The 16,423-nt window shown below is 29.8% G+C and overlaps 2 protein-coding genes across 2 annotated transcripts; one reads left to right on the top strand and one right to left on the bottom strand.

The window, feature by feature from the left end:
• Positions 1-1,978: 1,978 nt before the first annotated feature.
• On the bottom strand, positions 1,979-4,234 carry LOC113862630. The gene has a single exon (XM_027495716.1). It carries the CDS (start codon positions 4,057-4,059, stop codon positions 2,257-2,259), a length of 1,803 nt encoding a protein of 600 aa, XP_027351517.1. The 5' UTR covers positions 4,060-4,234; the 3' UTR covers positions 1,979-2,256.
• Positions 4,235-9,433: 5,199 nt separating this feature from the next.
• On the top strand, positions 9,434-14,661 carry LOC113860827 (heparan-alpha-glucosaminide N-acetyltransferase-like). Its single transcript, XM_027493348.1, has 13 exons — positions 9,434-9,670; positions 10,928-11,065; positions 11,626-11,707; positions 11,976-12,052; positions 12,158-12,267; positions 12,442-12,553; positions 12,704-12,820; positions 12,975-13,066; positions 13,206-13,272; positions 13,358-13,439; positions 13,545-13,636; positions 13,933-14,076; positions 14,515-14,661. The coding sequence occupies exons 1-13, from the start codon at positions 9,434-9,436 to the stop codon at positions 14,659-14,661; spliced, it is 1,497 nt and encodes a 498-aa protein (XP_027349149.1).
• Positions 14,662-16,423: the final 1,762 nt, after the last annotated feature.

The following is a 16,423-nucleotide window of genomic DNA, read 5'->3' as shown; positions in this document are numbered from 1 at the left end:
CGTCAACACCTTCAGTCTCACCTTTACTTATTATTTCAGTAGCTTTCTAAATATTAAGCTCCTACTTTAGTTTTTATTCAATTATTTGTATCATTCAATGATCAAATGTAATTACACTTTTCTGACATAGTTTAGCCACAGATCTTTAAATCGATCGTCACCAATTGATTCATTCTCCATATTCGTAGCTAAAACGTATAACGTGTTTAATGAGAAATAAATTATAAGTTTTATTGGTGGACATAATTGTGAAAATTTTAGTAACCAAGAGTAAAAACAAAGTGTTGCATAAAATTTTTTATCTCAATTTTCTATACAAACAAAAACAAGTGAAGTAACGGATTAACAAGTAATCGTTCTGTAAATACAAACAGGCCTAACATTTTTTTCATTATTATTTTAACAATTGAAAGTAGTAAAAAAGAATAAAAGAGCGGTTTTACATAAAAATAACTTTGTGCCTGTTTATATGTCTGAAAATAAAATAGAGTTCTTAAATTTTAATCAATGGATATCATGTTATTAGTAGCAGTTACGAGCACTACCAATGATTTTGATTCTTTTTTCGATTCTCAAATAATCGATCATGAAAACTACAAATGTTTATCCAATTATACCGGTAATTTATGAGGACGAAATTAAAAATTAATAAATGTTAATAAAAACAAATAAATTATATTAATATAAAAAGCACCAATTATTACACTATAAATAATTTATATAAAATATAAAATTTAATCTAATAGTTAAATTATAATTATATATTATAGTAATTATCATGTAACATTTTATTACAATTGAATAATAATAAAAATATAGTAAATTTTTTATATATTTTTAAAAATATATAAATTATATTAATTTTATCATATAGAAATAAATTTTATAAAAATAATTTAATTATTTATTAAAAATATTAAATAATATAAAAATTAATACAATTTATACTGATATAATTTAATCTCTTTTGATGTGTATAAATTAACTGCTGCTTTATAGTCAAGTTGATTTGACAGAAAGATGAATAAATTACTCGCCGTGATAATAAATAAGTGGTGTGGGTTGGTTCAAATGGAAAATATTTTTTTAATTAAAGTAAAATAATAGTTATTATCTTTTAATTTCAAGTTTAATATTTTAAAATATAATATAATGCCACTTATTTAATATATAAATAAACGATCTCGTTAATTTAAATTATTTCTTATAAATAATATTAAATTATTATTTTTATTATTAAGCACGTAAATTAATCATAAAGTTGTTGAAATTTAACTTATAGTGTTAAGTTTACGCTTGTAATTCAAATAAAAAAATATTAAATTATTCTTAATGGAGTTCAATAAAGATTTATTTTACTTAGATTTTTTTTTAAAATTTATCATATGTGGTACGTACATATATACATAATTGTTTTATTTTTTATTACATTTTATTATACTTCGAAAGCAACCGCAATTTCATTTACGGCGTTAGAGTTGAAAAATAAATCAAACTTATAATAAAATAAATTAATTTTGATATACTGATACGCATTTTTAATACCATTCTTTACTTTATTCATTTATTCTTCTTTTCATCCCTTTCTATTTCTTTATTAATCAACAAAGTGTGAACAACTTAATAAATGTAAAAAAATTATTTTCAAAATAAATTATAAAACATAAAATACTATAGTAATAGTAATAATTTGAAAACCGATCGGTTATATAATTTAACATCTAAAATATCGTTATGTTTGTGAAAGATTAATATTTAATTGACAACAATTTTTATTTATACTTCTGTATGCTGTCAAATTACTCGAAAAAAGAGAGAGAAAATAATACTATTTTTGAACGAGTGTAACAAAAAATAACTTGAAAAAAAGGAACAGTATTCTCTAAACTTTCAATTACTCTTATGTGTGTTAAAGAATAATACTTAGTTGAATTAATTCGTCTTATTTTACTTTACTCTTATAAAATACCAGACCAATGATAACATTAAAAATTGATGCTTTTTAATGCTTGTAAAACAAAGTATAATGAAAAACAGCCTAAAAACAGCACTCTCTCAAATACTGAAATTCCAAAATTGAATCAAACACCTAAACGCATGCAGCATTTTCATTTCAAAAAAGAAATATTTTCGCCGAGTGACACAAGCAACTACTATCTATATATATATCAATAATTCTACAGTATCGAACTTAATTAATGTCCAAGAAAAATCCAGGCATTAATTAATTGTAGCTAAACCTTAATTAAACAAACTTCACTTTGCAGTGTTTCTAGCATGATCCTCTGAGCCGCTCGTGGTAGCGTGTCCTTCAGTTTCAAACAGAACATTACCACTTTTGGTAATCACCGTCTCATTCTCTGCTGTTTCAAGTTCAGCCCTGAACTTGCTATAGATATCACTTTGGTAAAATTTTCTTGTCCTTAGCACCAAAATGAACGAAACAAAACAACCAATCAGCGTTGAAGCCGTGATTATGATAAAAGCCATTCTATAACATTGCACTCCCACACAAGTCAAGTCCTTCCCAGCTTGTCTTGTGAGCCCTTTGACCTTCAATTGTTTCAAAGCCTCTTTATCATACAAAGAACCAGTTACTTTCACGTTTAGAATGTAAGACCCAACGGGACTTGCCGCCGCTCCCAAATTGTACAACGTGGAGTAGTATTTGAGCCCAAAGATTTCTGATATGATTGCAAATACTAATGGCCATTGAGCTCCAAAACAAAACCCAATAATCACTGAAGCGAAATAGAGAGAGTTTGGAACACCAAGGGCAATTAGAATATGGCCAACGCAAGAGAGAAGCATGACTAGAGTGAGCATGTAGGGACGAGGGAATTTGTATTTGGTTAAGAAAATTTCGGAGACATAGCCAGACACTACTCGTCCCAAGTAGTTCCATATGCTCACTAAGGAAACAAAGGTTGTAGTGCTCTTACTTGGGTATCCCAAGGAGTGTCCAATTTGTCCTAGGTTGTCTATGGCCGTTAATGTTCCACCAACACCAAAAGTTGTTGCAATGAAAAGAATTAGCATGTCAATACTAAACAAGGCTTGCAAAATGGTGTAGTCTTCTCCTCTATTTGGGGGTTTGAGTATGCTCCCCAAACAAGAATTTTTCTCGTGTGAGCTTGTGGTAGAGGTTGATGCCACGTTTGGAGGTGGAACTTGAGTGACTACTTTCAATTGGGGTACTGAATCGGTCACTTTTCCTTGCTTCCAACGGTTGAATTCCTCTCTAAAAACCACAACAAGTGGGAGAAGAAGAAAGAAAAGAACCACAAGGCCATCGGCTATGTACTCAATCCTTGAAAAACTGAGCTTGTTTTGAATAACAATCAAAACCATGAGAAACCCAGCAAGGCCAAGTGAAATATATAGAAGGTTGTAGAAAACTTTGTTCTCCTTAGGTTGTTGTAAAGTGTTCAATATCCGAATTGTTGGAAGGAAAAGGAAGGAAACCGCTGCGGGGAGCCAAGCAATGAGCAAAATAAGAGCTTGGGGATTTTGATCACCATAGAAGGCATGGTAGAGTTGTGTGATGATGGCACCACTTAGACCAACATAACCTTTTAATAGGCCTAGAATACTACCCCGGCTTCCTGGGAAGTTCTTGACACACGTGACTAAAGCACCTGTGTTGGCAAAAGTTTGAGAATTTGCACCTATGCAAATGTAGAGACACATTTGCCAAACTTGGGGTTTGGCAATGCGGCCAGTGACAGCAAGATATATCATGAAGTAGCCAAAGAAGTTCATGATGACCCCAATTGAGAGAACCACCCAAGGTGGAGTTATTTCGTTGATCAACCCCGATATGACACCAACGTTGGCACCGAGGTCTTTGAAGAAGCTTAGCAAGTTGAGTGTGGACTGGTCATAGCCCAAAGAGGTTTTCACCTCGTTGGAGTATATGCCAAACATGTAGGTTGCTCCAGCAACGGCCATGACTAGTAAGGATGCAAATAGCATGAACCAACGACCGGTGAGAACATGGTAGCTGAAGGATGTCTTCATTGCTCTCAAACCAACACTAGTGAACTCGCCCACCACCATTTCCCCTGTTGTTGTTGTGGATAACGGTGCTGAGGTAATGAGGTAATTGAGGGAAGGGAGGAGCAAGTATATATTATGGGGTGGGTCTATATGGATAAAGCATGAAGATTATTTCCCTACATGTGAGGATAAAAAAAAGTTGCACACGGAATAAATGATTATGGTCTGACTCAGGGTTGAGGAAATTAAGGTACCACAGGGAAAGAATTTTCTAAAAAATGAGAGATGATAATTTTTATAAAAAAAATACAGTAATTATTCTTTTTTTAAAAATGATTTTGTAACAATTCTTACAAAAGCACAAAGAATAAACAATTTACTTTATTAATTTAAAAAATACATTAAAAGTTATGAATTATTTTGTTCATTTTTACACTTTAGTATATATATTGTAAAAATATTTTGTGAGAATGTAAAAAATAAGTGTCATAATATATAATAGTGTGCCAAGTACAATTATATGAACTGAGAAAGTGACAAGCACTTCACGCGGTGCTGGGTTTTCAACCAGCCACTAGTGGAGAAGAGACGGGATACAGTGGGAAACTGGGGATGGCCATAACTTTAACTTATCAGAGAAATGATCAGAAATCCAATGACTCAGATTTGGCCAACAATGAGCGTCAGTGAGAGTTACAACGAAAATGAAGGAACTCCAATTTCATCATCTTTAGCTTCAATCCCTCGTGTGTTTCTTTTTCAATCCCATTTCTTTATGCTCATCTTTTTTCTTTTTCTCTTTCTATCATTTTTAAATCACATCGTATACAGGTTGCTTTTTGTGATTAATGATCATTATCTATATTTTCCTTTCTTTTCTATGCATTAATTCCATCATATACGTGAAATAAGTGATTAGCTATGGGTTCTACATGGGATCCACTTATTTCATATGTCATGTGCTTTTTCTCATTACATAGACGGACAGCTAGTGGAAGAGAATCCAAGTTCAAAGAGAAATGCGTTTTTAACATTTGGAGGAGATGAACTTTATAGGTGTGTCTTTTTGTATGTTTTTAGTGTATTTTTAAAATGTGTGTATGTAAAAAAATTAGAGATAAAGTAAATATTTATATATAAATTTATTAAAAATTGTATAATAATATTACATATGTTAATTTTTAATTGTTTAAATAACATAATTAAATTCCAAATTTTTACCCCCAGATGTGATTTCCTACTAGATTCAAAGGAGTCTAGTTGACCAAAACAAAAGGGTCTAAAATCACACTTTTAAACACTGTTTCAACAATGGAAAGCAAAGCGATATATAAGAGGAAAATAAAGAGGAAAAAATGACTAGACATTATTTTTCGATCTTGACGAGAAATAGACGTTTGCTTTCTATCGTGATTTTAATCCACTTCAAGCAAGGTTAACGATTGTGAAAATTTTCTTTTATTGCTAATTATAATAAATGCAAGTTTAGTAATTACGTAAAATAATACTTTAATGCAATTTATATCTCTTATAGCTTTAAAATAAATGTTTACACCCGTTAATAATAAATGATAAATAAAAATTAAAATGTTATTACATCATTCAATCATAAAAATATCATTTAAGTATGAATTAAAAAATGAAAAGGGAAGAGCATGATAAAGAAAAAGCTCACTTGGAAAGAAAGGCCTCTTTAAAAATGGAAAATTTTACTATTTGGAAAACTTGCACAAGACATAATAGAATATATCCTAACAATTTGGTAGTAAAATATAGCTGAGTTACTCATAGCAAAATGCATCATATATAGTAACAAGCCATAATAATTTGTCCATTGCACGCTAGTTGATATTAAGGTAATGTGGAAAATGTACAAATGTTGCAGATGAGTACAAGCATCTGAGGAGTAGAGAGAAGCATATCTAATCTTTCTTTGCTCTATTACAAAAGTAATCATTATGAAAGCCAAAAGGCTTGGGACATTATCGTGCGAATATATTGCATCACCACCATTGTTCAAACACAGGTAGGCATGTTTTTTTACTAGACAGTAGCTTCTAAGTTGCAGGACATTTTATTATTAATTTTATATTCATAATTAATAATTTATTTTAAAAAATATAAATATTCTTTAATTTTTAAAATATTAAAAAAATCACAATTATCAATTTAAATATAAGATACGATGTTTTAGCAATTTCGAACTAAGGTACCCCGAACAAAACATGCCTTCAGAAATAGTCTTCTCTGCAATTCTTCTTCCATGCTTACAGCTGTTATTGGGTCAACACATTTCATTGGACATCTGCGAATAGGAAAACATTAAAACTACATAGAAGTTACCTTATAAGAAAATAATTGTTCAAATATCACGTATGTTGAACAATTTAACACACATCCTAAAAAGTTAGCAAAACCTTTTCTTTTTTCTTTTACTATTCTTTCTTTCTTTCTTTCTACCATTTTTTTTACTTCAACTATTTACTGGAATACTTTAAAAATCTTGCATATGAATGACTAACAAAAACCAAGAAATGTCGTCAGATGCTACGTCAGTTAAAAGGAAGGTCGTTTTAGGTATGATGGTGAGAAAGATGCTTTTGTTGGGTGTGGAAGAAGTGAGAAAGACATCTGACAGGTCAATTAGATTAAATCTTTTAATAAACTAATAACTATATAATATTAAAATATCATTATATTATAGTTATTTTTATCATCTTTGATAGAGATTTAAATAAGCTTGACCGTGTGATAGGATTTACGGCCTAATTTATTTAAATTTTAGTCTAATCTAATTTATTTAATTAATAATTTTAATTTAGTCTTTTTTTAAAAATTAATTAATTAAATAGATTAAATTTGAGTTTAAAAAAAGTCAATTACACTTATTAAAATGATGTATTTAAATTTTATAATAATATATTAAATAATTTTATATAAAAATTATAATATAATAATATATTAAATTAATTAAATTTTAGAATAATAAAATCTCAAAATAAAAACTCTAATTTTTTTTGTTAGAGTTAAAAAATATCTCTGTTACATATTTTCTAAGAAAAAAAACTTTAATTATTGGAGTTTTTTATTGCATATCTTATGCGCATAATATTAATTTACATTATGTTATCTCAATTATATTTATCACTAGTTCGTCTCATTTCATTCATATCTTTTTATAATCTTTCGCACTTGTTTATATTATATCTTTTTTTACTAGTTTATTTATATATAAGTCTTATCACTTTTAAAAAATATACTTATTTAGATAGTTTAATAATATATTTATTTTTAAGCTTAATAACATATTAAATATCTAAATATAAGCTATTAAAAAGGTTAATAAACTAAATTAGGACAAAAGTCAGACTTTGTTCGATTATATGATTTATTTCTATTTCTTATTTTTTTATTATTTATTTAAATATTACTTTTTTATATTTAAAATATTCGAATAAAAATAGTGAAAAGTATTTGAAGTTTTTTGTCATTTAATTTACAATTTTTAAAAATCAAGAGATAAAATATAAGTAGTTGTTTATATTAATTGAAAAAAAAAATCAAACTAAATAAAAAGCTATTGAACGATATTGAAACGAGCTTTTAGTGGATTTATGGTTGGGACAGAATCTTTTAGGCTGTTGAATGTGTAATTTGCTTTCAATTTTATTTTTTCCAACTCTCAGTTGCTTACATTCTTAAATTATAGTTAAATTTTTTTTCAAGCCTAGTTAAATTTTATATATATTTAGAGATATGGGTTTTTTTTAGTGGAAATTTGAATTCTTATAAATTAGTCATACACATCTGTATAACACTTTTAGATTTTTTTTTTCATTTTAATATATTTTTTTAATTCTACATAAATTAATGGTGTATATATTTTTCTCAAAACTTTAAATGATTTTTTATTTACATTTTTATCATTACCATTTTTAATTTAAAAGTACCTACCACTATAAAAGTTGGTAGTTACAATAAAGTTCATTCCTTCTGAGGTTCCTTTTCAAGTCCCACTCTCTGCCTTAGTCTCAGGCCTTCCCTATATTGCAGGCCCACGTCAACTTTCACTTTAAAATGTAGGACCTAACAGCAATTGGGCTTGCCACACCACCCAATTTGTACAAACAAAGAAATATCAATTGTGAACAACTAAACATGAATAATTAAAGTTAGAGACACTAAAATTATAAGAGAACTAAAATCAGATATCAAGAAAATCACTAAGAGCATGTAATGGTAATTGGCTAATTTCTTGTGAAACAAAATATTGTGTTGTAAATATTTGCAGTAAGACATTATTATTTTTGCTGAAAAAGGTAACTAAACGAACTGTTACAACCTTGTTCATTTTTTGTTTCAAGTTTGTAGCTTTATTTATTTATGTGGTTCTTAGTGAAATAAATATTGTGAAGCACTAAGCTATTGATCGTCCTCACCACTTGTTGCCACACTTCATTTTGTTCCTTTGATCACTGATCACATGTTGAAGAGAAGGGAACGCCTTTTGTTTTGGTATTCCATCACTGCCACCAACGTTTCTGGAAAATGAGTTGGTTTCAACATTTTCATCTTCCCTTGAATAAAATAGCAACGCATGTGAGAATCGCATACAATTTGGGTGCTCCACCTTTTCCAACCTACGTTCAATTCCAGTTTTCAAATTTAAAATTATGATATATGGGAATTGGAGACCAATCCATGTTCTTCACACTCCACACAATTCATAGCAAAAGTTATTATATTTGAATTTTGGGTACCCACTACTATTTCTAGAATCGTTCCCTTACGAAACTTTTGTAGAAGGTTAGGGAACAATGGAATGAGAAAGTCTATTGTAGACGCAAGTTTTCTGTAATACAGAAAAAGGGTGGAGGGGGCATTTGGTCTATTCAAAATTATGAAAATTTAGTCAAAGCAATAAGATGAAGAGGAATCTTTGGCATACAGACAGACAAAACAGTTCTACGTAGTCAAAGTTCATAGCAATGAGGGACCAAGCAGAAGAAACAAAATTGGGCTGGACTAATCAGCACGCACCAGCTTGTGTTAATACTAATTTAACAAATGATAATGAGAAATACAAACAACATATTCTTTATAATATATCTCTTATTATTAATTATAATTTAACAAATGCTAACAATTTTCAACGATAATTTAAACCTCTAAAGTCCTTCATCTGTCTTTTACATATGTAGCGTAGCAACTATATGTTACTAGTATTATTTATATATATAATATGAGTACTACATAATATATTTCCCACTCTACATTGACTTGATGACAAGGCCAACACAGCCGGCCTAATACTGCATTTTGGAACTCTCTGTCCATTCTTTAATTCCATCTCTAACATACTCTTATTTTTATACCACCCAATAGAAAGAGAGAAGGAAAGGTTTGAACTTTGTTGAATATTCAGCACTCAGCGATGGATGAAGAGTCCAAGAGAATGGAAGAAGGGCTCAATCCAGCGTTGAAAGGTGAAGGTAAGGGAGAAATGATTAAGAGCAATAACAATAACAATAACGGAGGTTGTATCATTGGGGATGAGAAAGACACAATGGCTAAGGGTGTGGATGAAATAGCAGAACAGGAGCAACCAGCGGTTAAGCAAAAGAGGAAGAGGGTTGCAACTCTTGATGCATTTAGGGGTCTCACAATAGTGGTTTGTGTACTCCAAACCCTTTTTCTTTTCTCAAACATTATTTTGTGCATAGTTAATCCAGCGACATGCAGGGGAGAGGAATAGGATTTGGTTAATTATATACTCACAAACAAGTAGCTATCCAAGGTCTAATTTACGCATACTCACAGTTAATCTCTTTTAAAAGTTTTTTTTTTTTTTTTTATGGTGTGTTTAACTGCACATGATAATGATTTTTTTGGTTAAAGATAATAATATATTATATAATTCAATATATTAATAATATTGAATGTTATCACTTTTAGTAAAATAAGAAATTATTTCTTAATACATACGCTTGAGCACACGATAAAAAAGATAAAATTTAGGTGCAAGTGTTGTTCTCCGATTAAAGTTAAAGTTTTTTATTAAAATAAAATTCTAATTATGATTAAAGATGACTAAAAGAATTGTTCTTTTGATTTTATTATTTGAACTATTAAAAATATATATTTTATGTAATATCATATATTACTATTTTTTTTATCTTTTTCTTACTTTTTATCTTTCTTGTATACATCTATCTTTAAATCTACACCTAAAACAAAGAGGATGTCTAAAGGTGTCTATCCCAAAATGTACAATTTTTTTCAAAAATAGAGTGTTAAGAATATAACACTCTTTTTAACGCACTTTGTCATTAAATAAATTTTTTTGACTTTATAAAAATAAAATTTATAAAAAATTACAAAAGTATAGATAGATATTATTGGATAAATTAGTAAGAAAAATATAGAATTTTTAATAAATTTTAACTAATTATAAAAAATGTATTGATAAAAAAATTTAATAGGTTAAAATTTACCAAGTTTGATAGGTTTATCAAATTTAACATTTTTTAAGGTATGATCTAAATTTTTTAAAAATTTAACTAGACTTAAAATTTTATTGTATAATAAGTTCTTTTACAAAGACTGCTAAACTTAATAAGTTAAAAGGCCTGACCCTTTAAATAAATTAGGCATGTAATCTTAAAATACCAAAGTAAAATTTTAATACTATAAAAATAACAATAATAATTATAATATCATCATTCGTATCTATGTAAATAAGCCAACTTATAAGGTTAGATTTAAATATTTTTAAATAATCTATTTTTCTTAATAAAATATGTCTTTGAAAAATCTTTAATCTTATTTATTTAGTTAATAAATATGATTTAAATTTAAATTTAATGTGAGTTAGGATATAGGTCTCGATGATTTGTTGATATTTCCTTTTTGTAACTTGTGTGTGTAGTTGATGATATTGGTGGACGATGGTGGTGAAGCTTATCCCCGCATTGATCACTCCCCATGGAATGGATGTACTCTTGCCGATTTCGTTATGCCTTTCTTTCTTTTCATTGTTGGGGTTGCCATAGCTCTTGCTCTAAAGGTATGCATGCATAATACTACACAGTCACAATCTTCTCTAAAACTGTTAATTATCACTGCCTTATTTTATCATAAATCAACTATTTCTTGATATAAGACAAGTATATCTTAATTTGCTTTAGTTTATACTGCGAGTAGAAGCGACGAATCCCAACATTCCAATTTTCTTAAGGATAAAATTAAAACGCTGATTCAGTTGTCAAATTCAATAATGTTATTCATATTTCTGTGAATAAAGTAGAGATTACTATGACTGGAAATAACAAATCATGATCATTGAATTTTGAAATAAAATAAAATAAACAATACTCAAATAACTTAGTAATTTAATTGTGATCATTTATGCAAGATTCAATTGTCAAGATGCTCTTCTTTATCTTCTAATGAACCAGTTTTCCCAATGTCGTTCATTCGTATACGTATTGATTAAAACTCATGGATTATCCGAATTATTTAATACGCAAGTTATGCTTCTTCCTTTTTTGTTGTAGACTTATTCAGCATCATCATGTGATGATGTAAATTTTAGTTCATGGATGAAACTTGATTGTAATAATGCAGAGAGTCCCCAAGAAAAAGGATGCCGTAAAGAAGATAATCCTTAGGACATTAAAGCTTCTCTTCTGGGGTATACTTTTACAAGGTAAACGAAGCTCAAACTCGAGATTGGCAACGTTTGTCCTATTCTAGAATAGAAGATTAAATTCGAAATTGGCAACGTGGACTGTTTGCTTGCAGTATACTGCAATATTCTCGATAATTGAAACTTCGAAGCATTTCTGTTTGCGAGATGTTTTTCATATAAATTAATTTACATGGTGAATATACATATTAAACCCACATTGCTGCTTAAATACACAGGTAAATAAATCTTGATGTACTAATAAATTTGATTACATAATATACTACAGGTGGTTACTCTCATGCCCCTGATGATCTTGACTATGGAGTTGACATGAAACATATCCGATGGTGTGGCATTCTCCAGGTGTTGCTCGAATTAAATTAAATTAAATTTATGCTGGCCCATTACAAAATAATCTCATTGCAAAGCAATTCTTGAGTAACCACGTTTATGAATTTGTGTGTGCAGAGAATAGCCCTTGTATATTGTGTCGTAGCTCTAATAGAAACATTTACAACCAAGCTTAGACCCACTACCTTGGGTCCTGGACACCTATCCATTTTCACTGCCTATAAATGGCAATGGTGAGAAAATGCAACACAATTTAACCTGAAACTTCAAATATTATATGCTGATTACAAGAGGGATGGAAAAAAATTGAAGGGAAAAAAGTAAATTCAGCTGAAATTGATTAATGGAAAATGTGAACTTGCTTTGATTATTAGTATGTATGTTACATATATGTGGCTTAGGTTTGGGGGCTTCGTGGCATTTCTCATTTATATGATCACAACCTTCACCCTCTACGTTCCAGATTGGAGTTTTGTAGATCATCTAGAGGGTGACGAACTAAAGAGATACACGGTACATACTCCCTCTGTAATCACTATGTCGTGTATACCTTGGTCTATTCTCAGAATATTGTAACTTGGCAATTGACAATATATATAAGTATTATATATAAGTTTTTTTTTTTTTTTTTTTGGTGTTTTGGTTTTTCTCTCCATTTATTAGGTGATATGTGGGATGAGAGGACACCTAGGGCCTGCATGTAACGCTGTTGGGCATGTGGATAGACAAGTTTGGGGTGTTAACCATCTTTATTCTCAACCTGTTTGGAGACGCTTGAAGGTGATCATTAGCAAGTTAGAAAGTCTATAATTTGTGTCACGCGATTGGCTACCTAATTTGTTCAAATACTTCTTCATTTTTAATTTTGAACTAATATTTCGTATTATATTCTAGACATATTGATTCTGCTATTTTTTTGCTATAACGTTTATAGGCGTGTACATTCAGTTCTCCAGGCGAAGGTCCTTTTCGTGAAGATGCTCCAAGTTGGTGTCGTGCTCCTTTCGAACCCGAAGGCTTGTTGAGGTTTAGCCCCTATTTTTCATCATATTTTCTTCTATCTATATAAACTTAGGTTACTTTATAAATAAAAAAATCCTTATTTATCTCTCCATGTATCTATGAATATCAATATTTAACGAATAATATTTTTTAAAAACTATAGTTCTATATCAGCTATCATCTCCGGCACTGTCGGCATCCATTATGGGCACGTCTTGATTCACTTCAAGGTTACAAAACTTCACCCTTTTTATATACAAACTAAACATGTATTATACAAATGCAAATTAATTATAAATGTACAAACTTTGACAGGATCATTCGGAGAGGCTAAAACAATGGGTCTCAATGGGGTTTGTGTTACTCATACTAGCCATCATTCTTCACTTTACAGATGGTAATTAAGCTAGTGAGATAAGCACGTCTCAAGTTCAATCTAGGAAATATAGATACCATTTACATGCAAGCTAAATCTTAACGAAATTTTCGTGCAATCATACAGCTATCCCACTTAACAAGCAACTCTACAGCTTCAGCTATGTTTGTTTCACAGCTGGGGCAGCTGGAATAGTGTTCTCTGCGTTCTACATACTGGTAGGTAAAATGTTTTATTCCAGTAGAAAAATTCCTTTGGAATTGCTAATTCTAATTTGTTTTTTGTTAACAAATTTTGTTAAACTCAATCTATAGAGTTATGTTTAAGCGTGTAGTAATAATTTTTTATCATAAAATAACTTGTTTATTATATTAAAGTTTATAATAAAGTACTTTATTGATAAAATTTCATTATTATTAGTTGCTTAAACTTGAGATTAATATTTTTTTATTAATAAGTATTTTCCTGTGATTTGGTTTAATCTCACTTTCTGATACTCTTGATAATTAAACAGATCGATGTTTGGGGGCTTCGTACTCCATTCTTGTTCTTGGAGTGGATAGGAATGAACGCTATGCTAGTGTTTGTGATGGCAGCCGAGGGGATCTTCGCAGCATTTGTAAATGGATGGTATTATGAAAATCCACACAACTCACTAGTAAGAACCAATCCCTTGGATTTCTATTCTACATGATTTGTTTCTTACTTAAAGTGCTTTTTTTTTATACTTATTTTTAATTAAAATTAAATTTTTTTCATCGATTAGCAATTAATATTCAATATCATCACAAGTTATTAAAATCAAATTTAAAATTTAATAAAAAATAATATAAAAAACACATTTAAATTTTGCCTTATTTTTACCTGCTGTCCTATGTTAGATGGCGTTCCTTAATTATCATAATTTTACCAAAAATAAAATAAAATCTCCCCTCTCCAAATCCCCTTAATATATACTTTTTCTTACATTCTGTTTACAATTAATTTTTTATCTTAGGTCTATCTCACAATGAAGGATTATAATAATATGGTTGCTATTATTGAACTTAAGTAGGAGTGGGAGCTAACCATTTTTGCACGTGAAACAAAAAAACAGGTACATTGGATCAAGAAGCATATATTTGTGAACGTTTGGCACTCAGAGAGGGTGGGAACCCTCTTATATGTCATCTTCGCAGAAATCACGTTCTGGGGAGTGGTTGCTGGCGTTTTGCACAAATTAGGAATATATTGGAAATTGTAATGTAATCAGCCGCAAAATTATCAAACTGCAATTGTTATTCCTCTGTTTTTTGCTTTTTGCCATTTGGTTCATTGCACTATTCATTCTATTTGTCCTAATCACTTTCTATTCCTTTTTTTGGGTCAAAAGTAATCACTTTCCATTCGACTAGCTAAAATGATTAGCACTCCAAAATTTCCGCATGGTGGTCTAAAGGGGAATTAAAACGAAAGGACATGACGATACTCAGTGCAATGCCACTCAGTAACCCCACGAGGGCAGACAAATTATATGATTGACATTACCAAAGAGTATGTGCCAAATTCTCATTGGCAATGGAATTTTACCCAAAACATATTCTTCTTAGAGAAATTATTATAATATAATATCTTATATAAAACTATTTTCACCTCTCAACCATTCCTTAGCTGTCGTACGTGACCAAGTGATTAATTAGTCAGTGATTAAACAGCAATTATCACTGATGATAAATGGCAAAACATTGCTTTGTTTAATTTAGGTGATTGCAGATGAAACCAGATTCGTAAATTGTTATCTGTTTGAGCAAAGTAAAATATACTCACTCTAATTTTCGCAGTAATGTTTGAAAAATTGAATAATGATACATACATTAAGAACTATAATTAATATTTTATTTACATTGTTTTTTAGTTTAATATATCCCTTTCAGTCAAATGTCTTTTTATTTATCAATTATAATTGTGAAAAAATAAATTTATTTTTTCTTATATATTTTTTAAAAAACAGGCAATTAAAAAAATAACTTAAATTCGACGGCAAAAGAAGTCTAATCAATAAAAAAATAGACCCATTTGTCATTGACAGAACAGTTGAACTGCTCCACTAAAATCATTTAAAAGAAAGAGTAAACAATGACCCAGAAAAGAAAATGTGAACCCAAAAATATCTGAGACGCGCTACTTCTTGTGCAGTGCATTACTGTTTTTATGCCCTCACCATTTCACAACGATAACGAGAAGGACAATTGAGAGGTAACAACATTCTATTAGAAGAGAAAAAAAAAGCATACCAAATGTATCATCTACTGGAAGTAGCAATAGATAAAAATATCATAAAGCACACCGTGAATCTTGTTTCTCACGGATCCTATTTACGATGCTGACAAGATTGGAATAACAACAAAAAAAACCTTAAAATATCAGTTTGTGACACATGGAAAGAACTTTTACGGCATATCAACAAATGGGGTCTTTTCTTGATGTTAACATGTTTGGAAAATAATTTAAAAAATTATAGATATTCTATCTAGCAACATAAAGCTCCCAAAAGAAGAGACAACCAATAACACTTGTGCTAGCATTTCTTTATCTACAATGTTCATGGAATCCCCACAATTTTACAAATTTCCGATGCCAATGAATTATCAAGCTATGACTAGCCAACGACTCAAACGTGTTATCAGATAAATGCATCGCCAAACATTGACCAAAGACCGTTGAACATGTGGCTACACACTAGTGAATCATAGACAGAAACAAGGTCTGTCATCTGTGGATGTGACACGGTTCTCCGATCGGAAATCCATGTAGAATATTACCTGTTTAAGTCTAAATCAAACTAACCTATTGATTAGAATTAGAATATAAGATAAAACATCACATTGGAGGCAACTTGCTCGTTTAAGTTATCTTAGGTAAATGATATAATACAAAATGAGCAATAAAAGTACAACAATGAGGAAACCCAATTAACCATTTCATTGTAGCAGACAATTCTTGTTCGCTTAATTTAAAGTTGAACA

Source organism: Abrus precatorius, unplaced genomic scaffold (genome assembly GCF_003935025.1).
Source record: "Abrus precatorius isolate BTA unplaced genomic scaffold, Abrus_2018 Scaffold3, whole genome shotgun sequence".
NCBI lineage: Eukaryota > Viridiplantae > Streptophyta > Magnoliopsida > Fabales > Fabaceae > Abrus > Abrus precatorius.
This window is presented reverse-complemented; position numbering and strand designations above follow the sequence as displayed.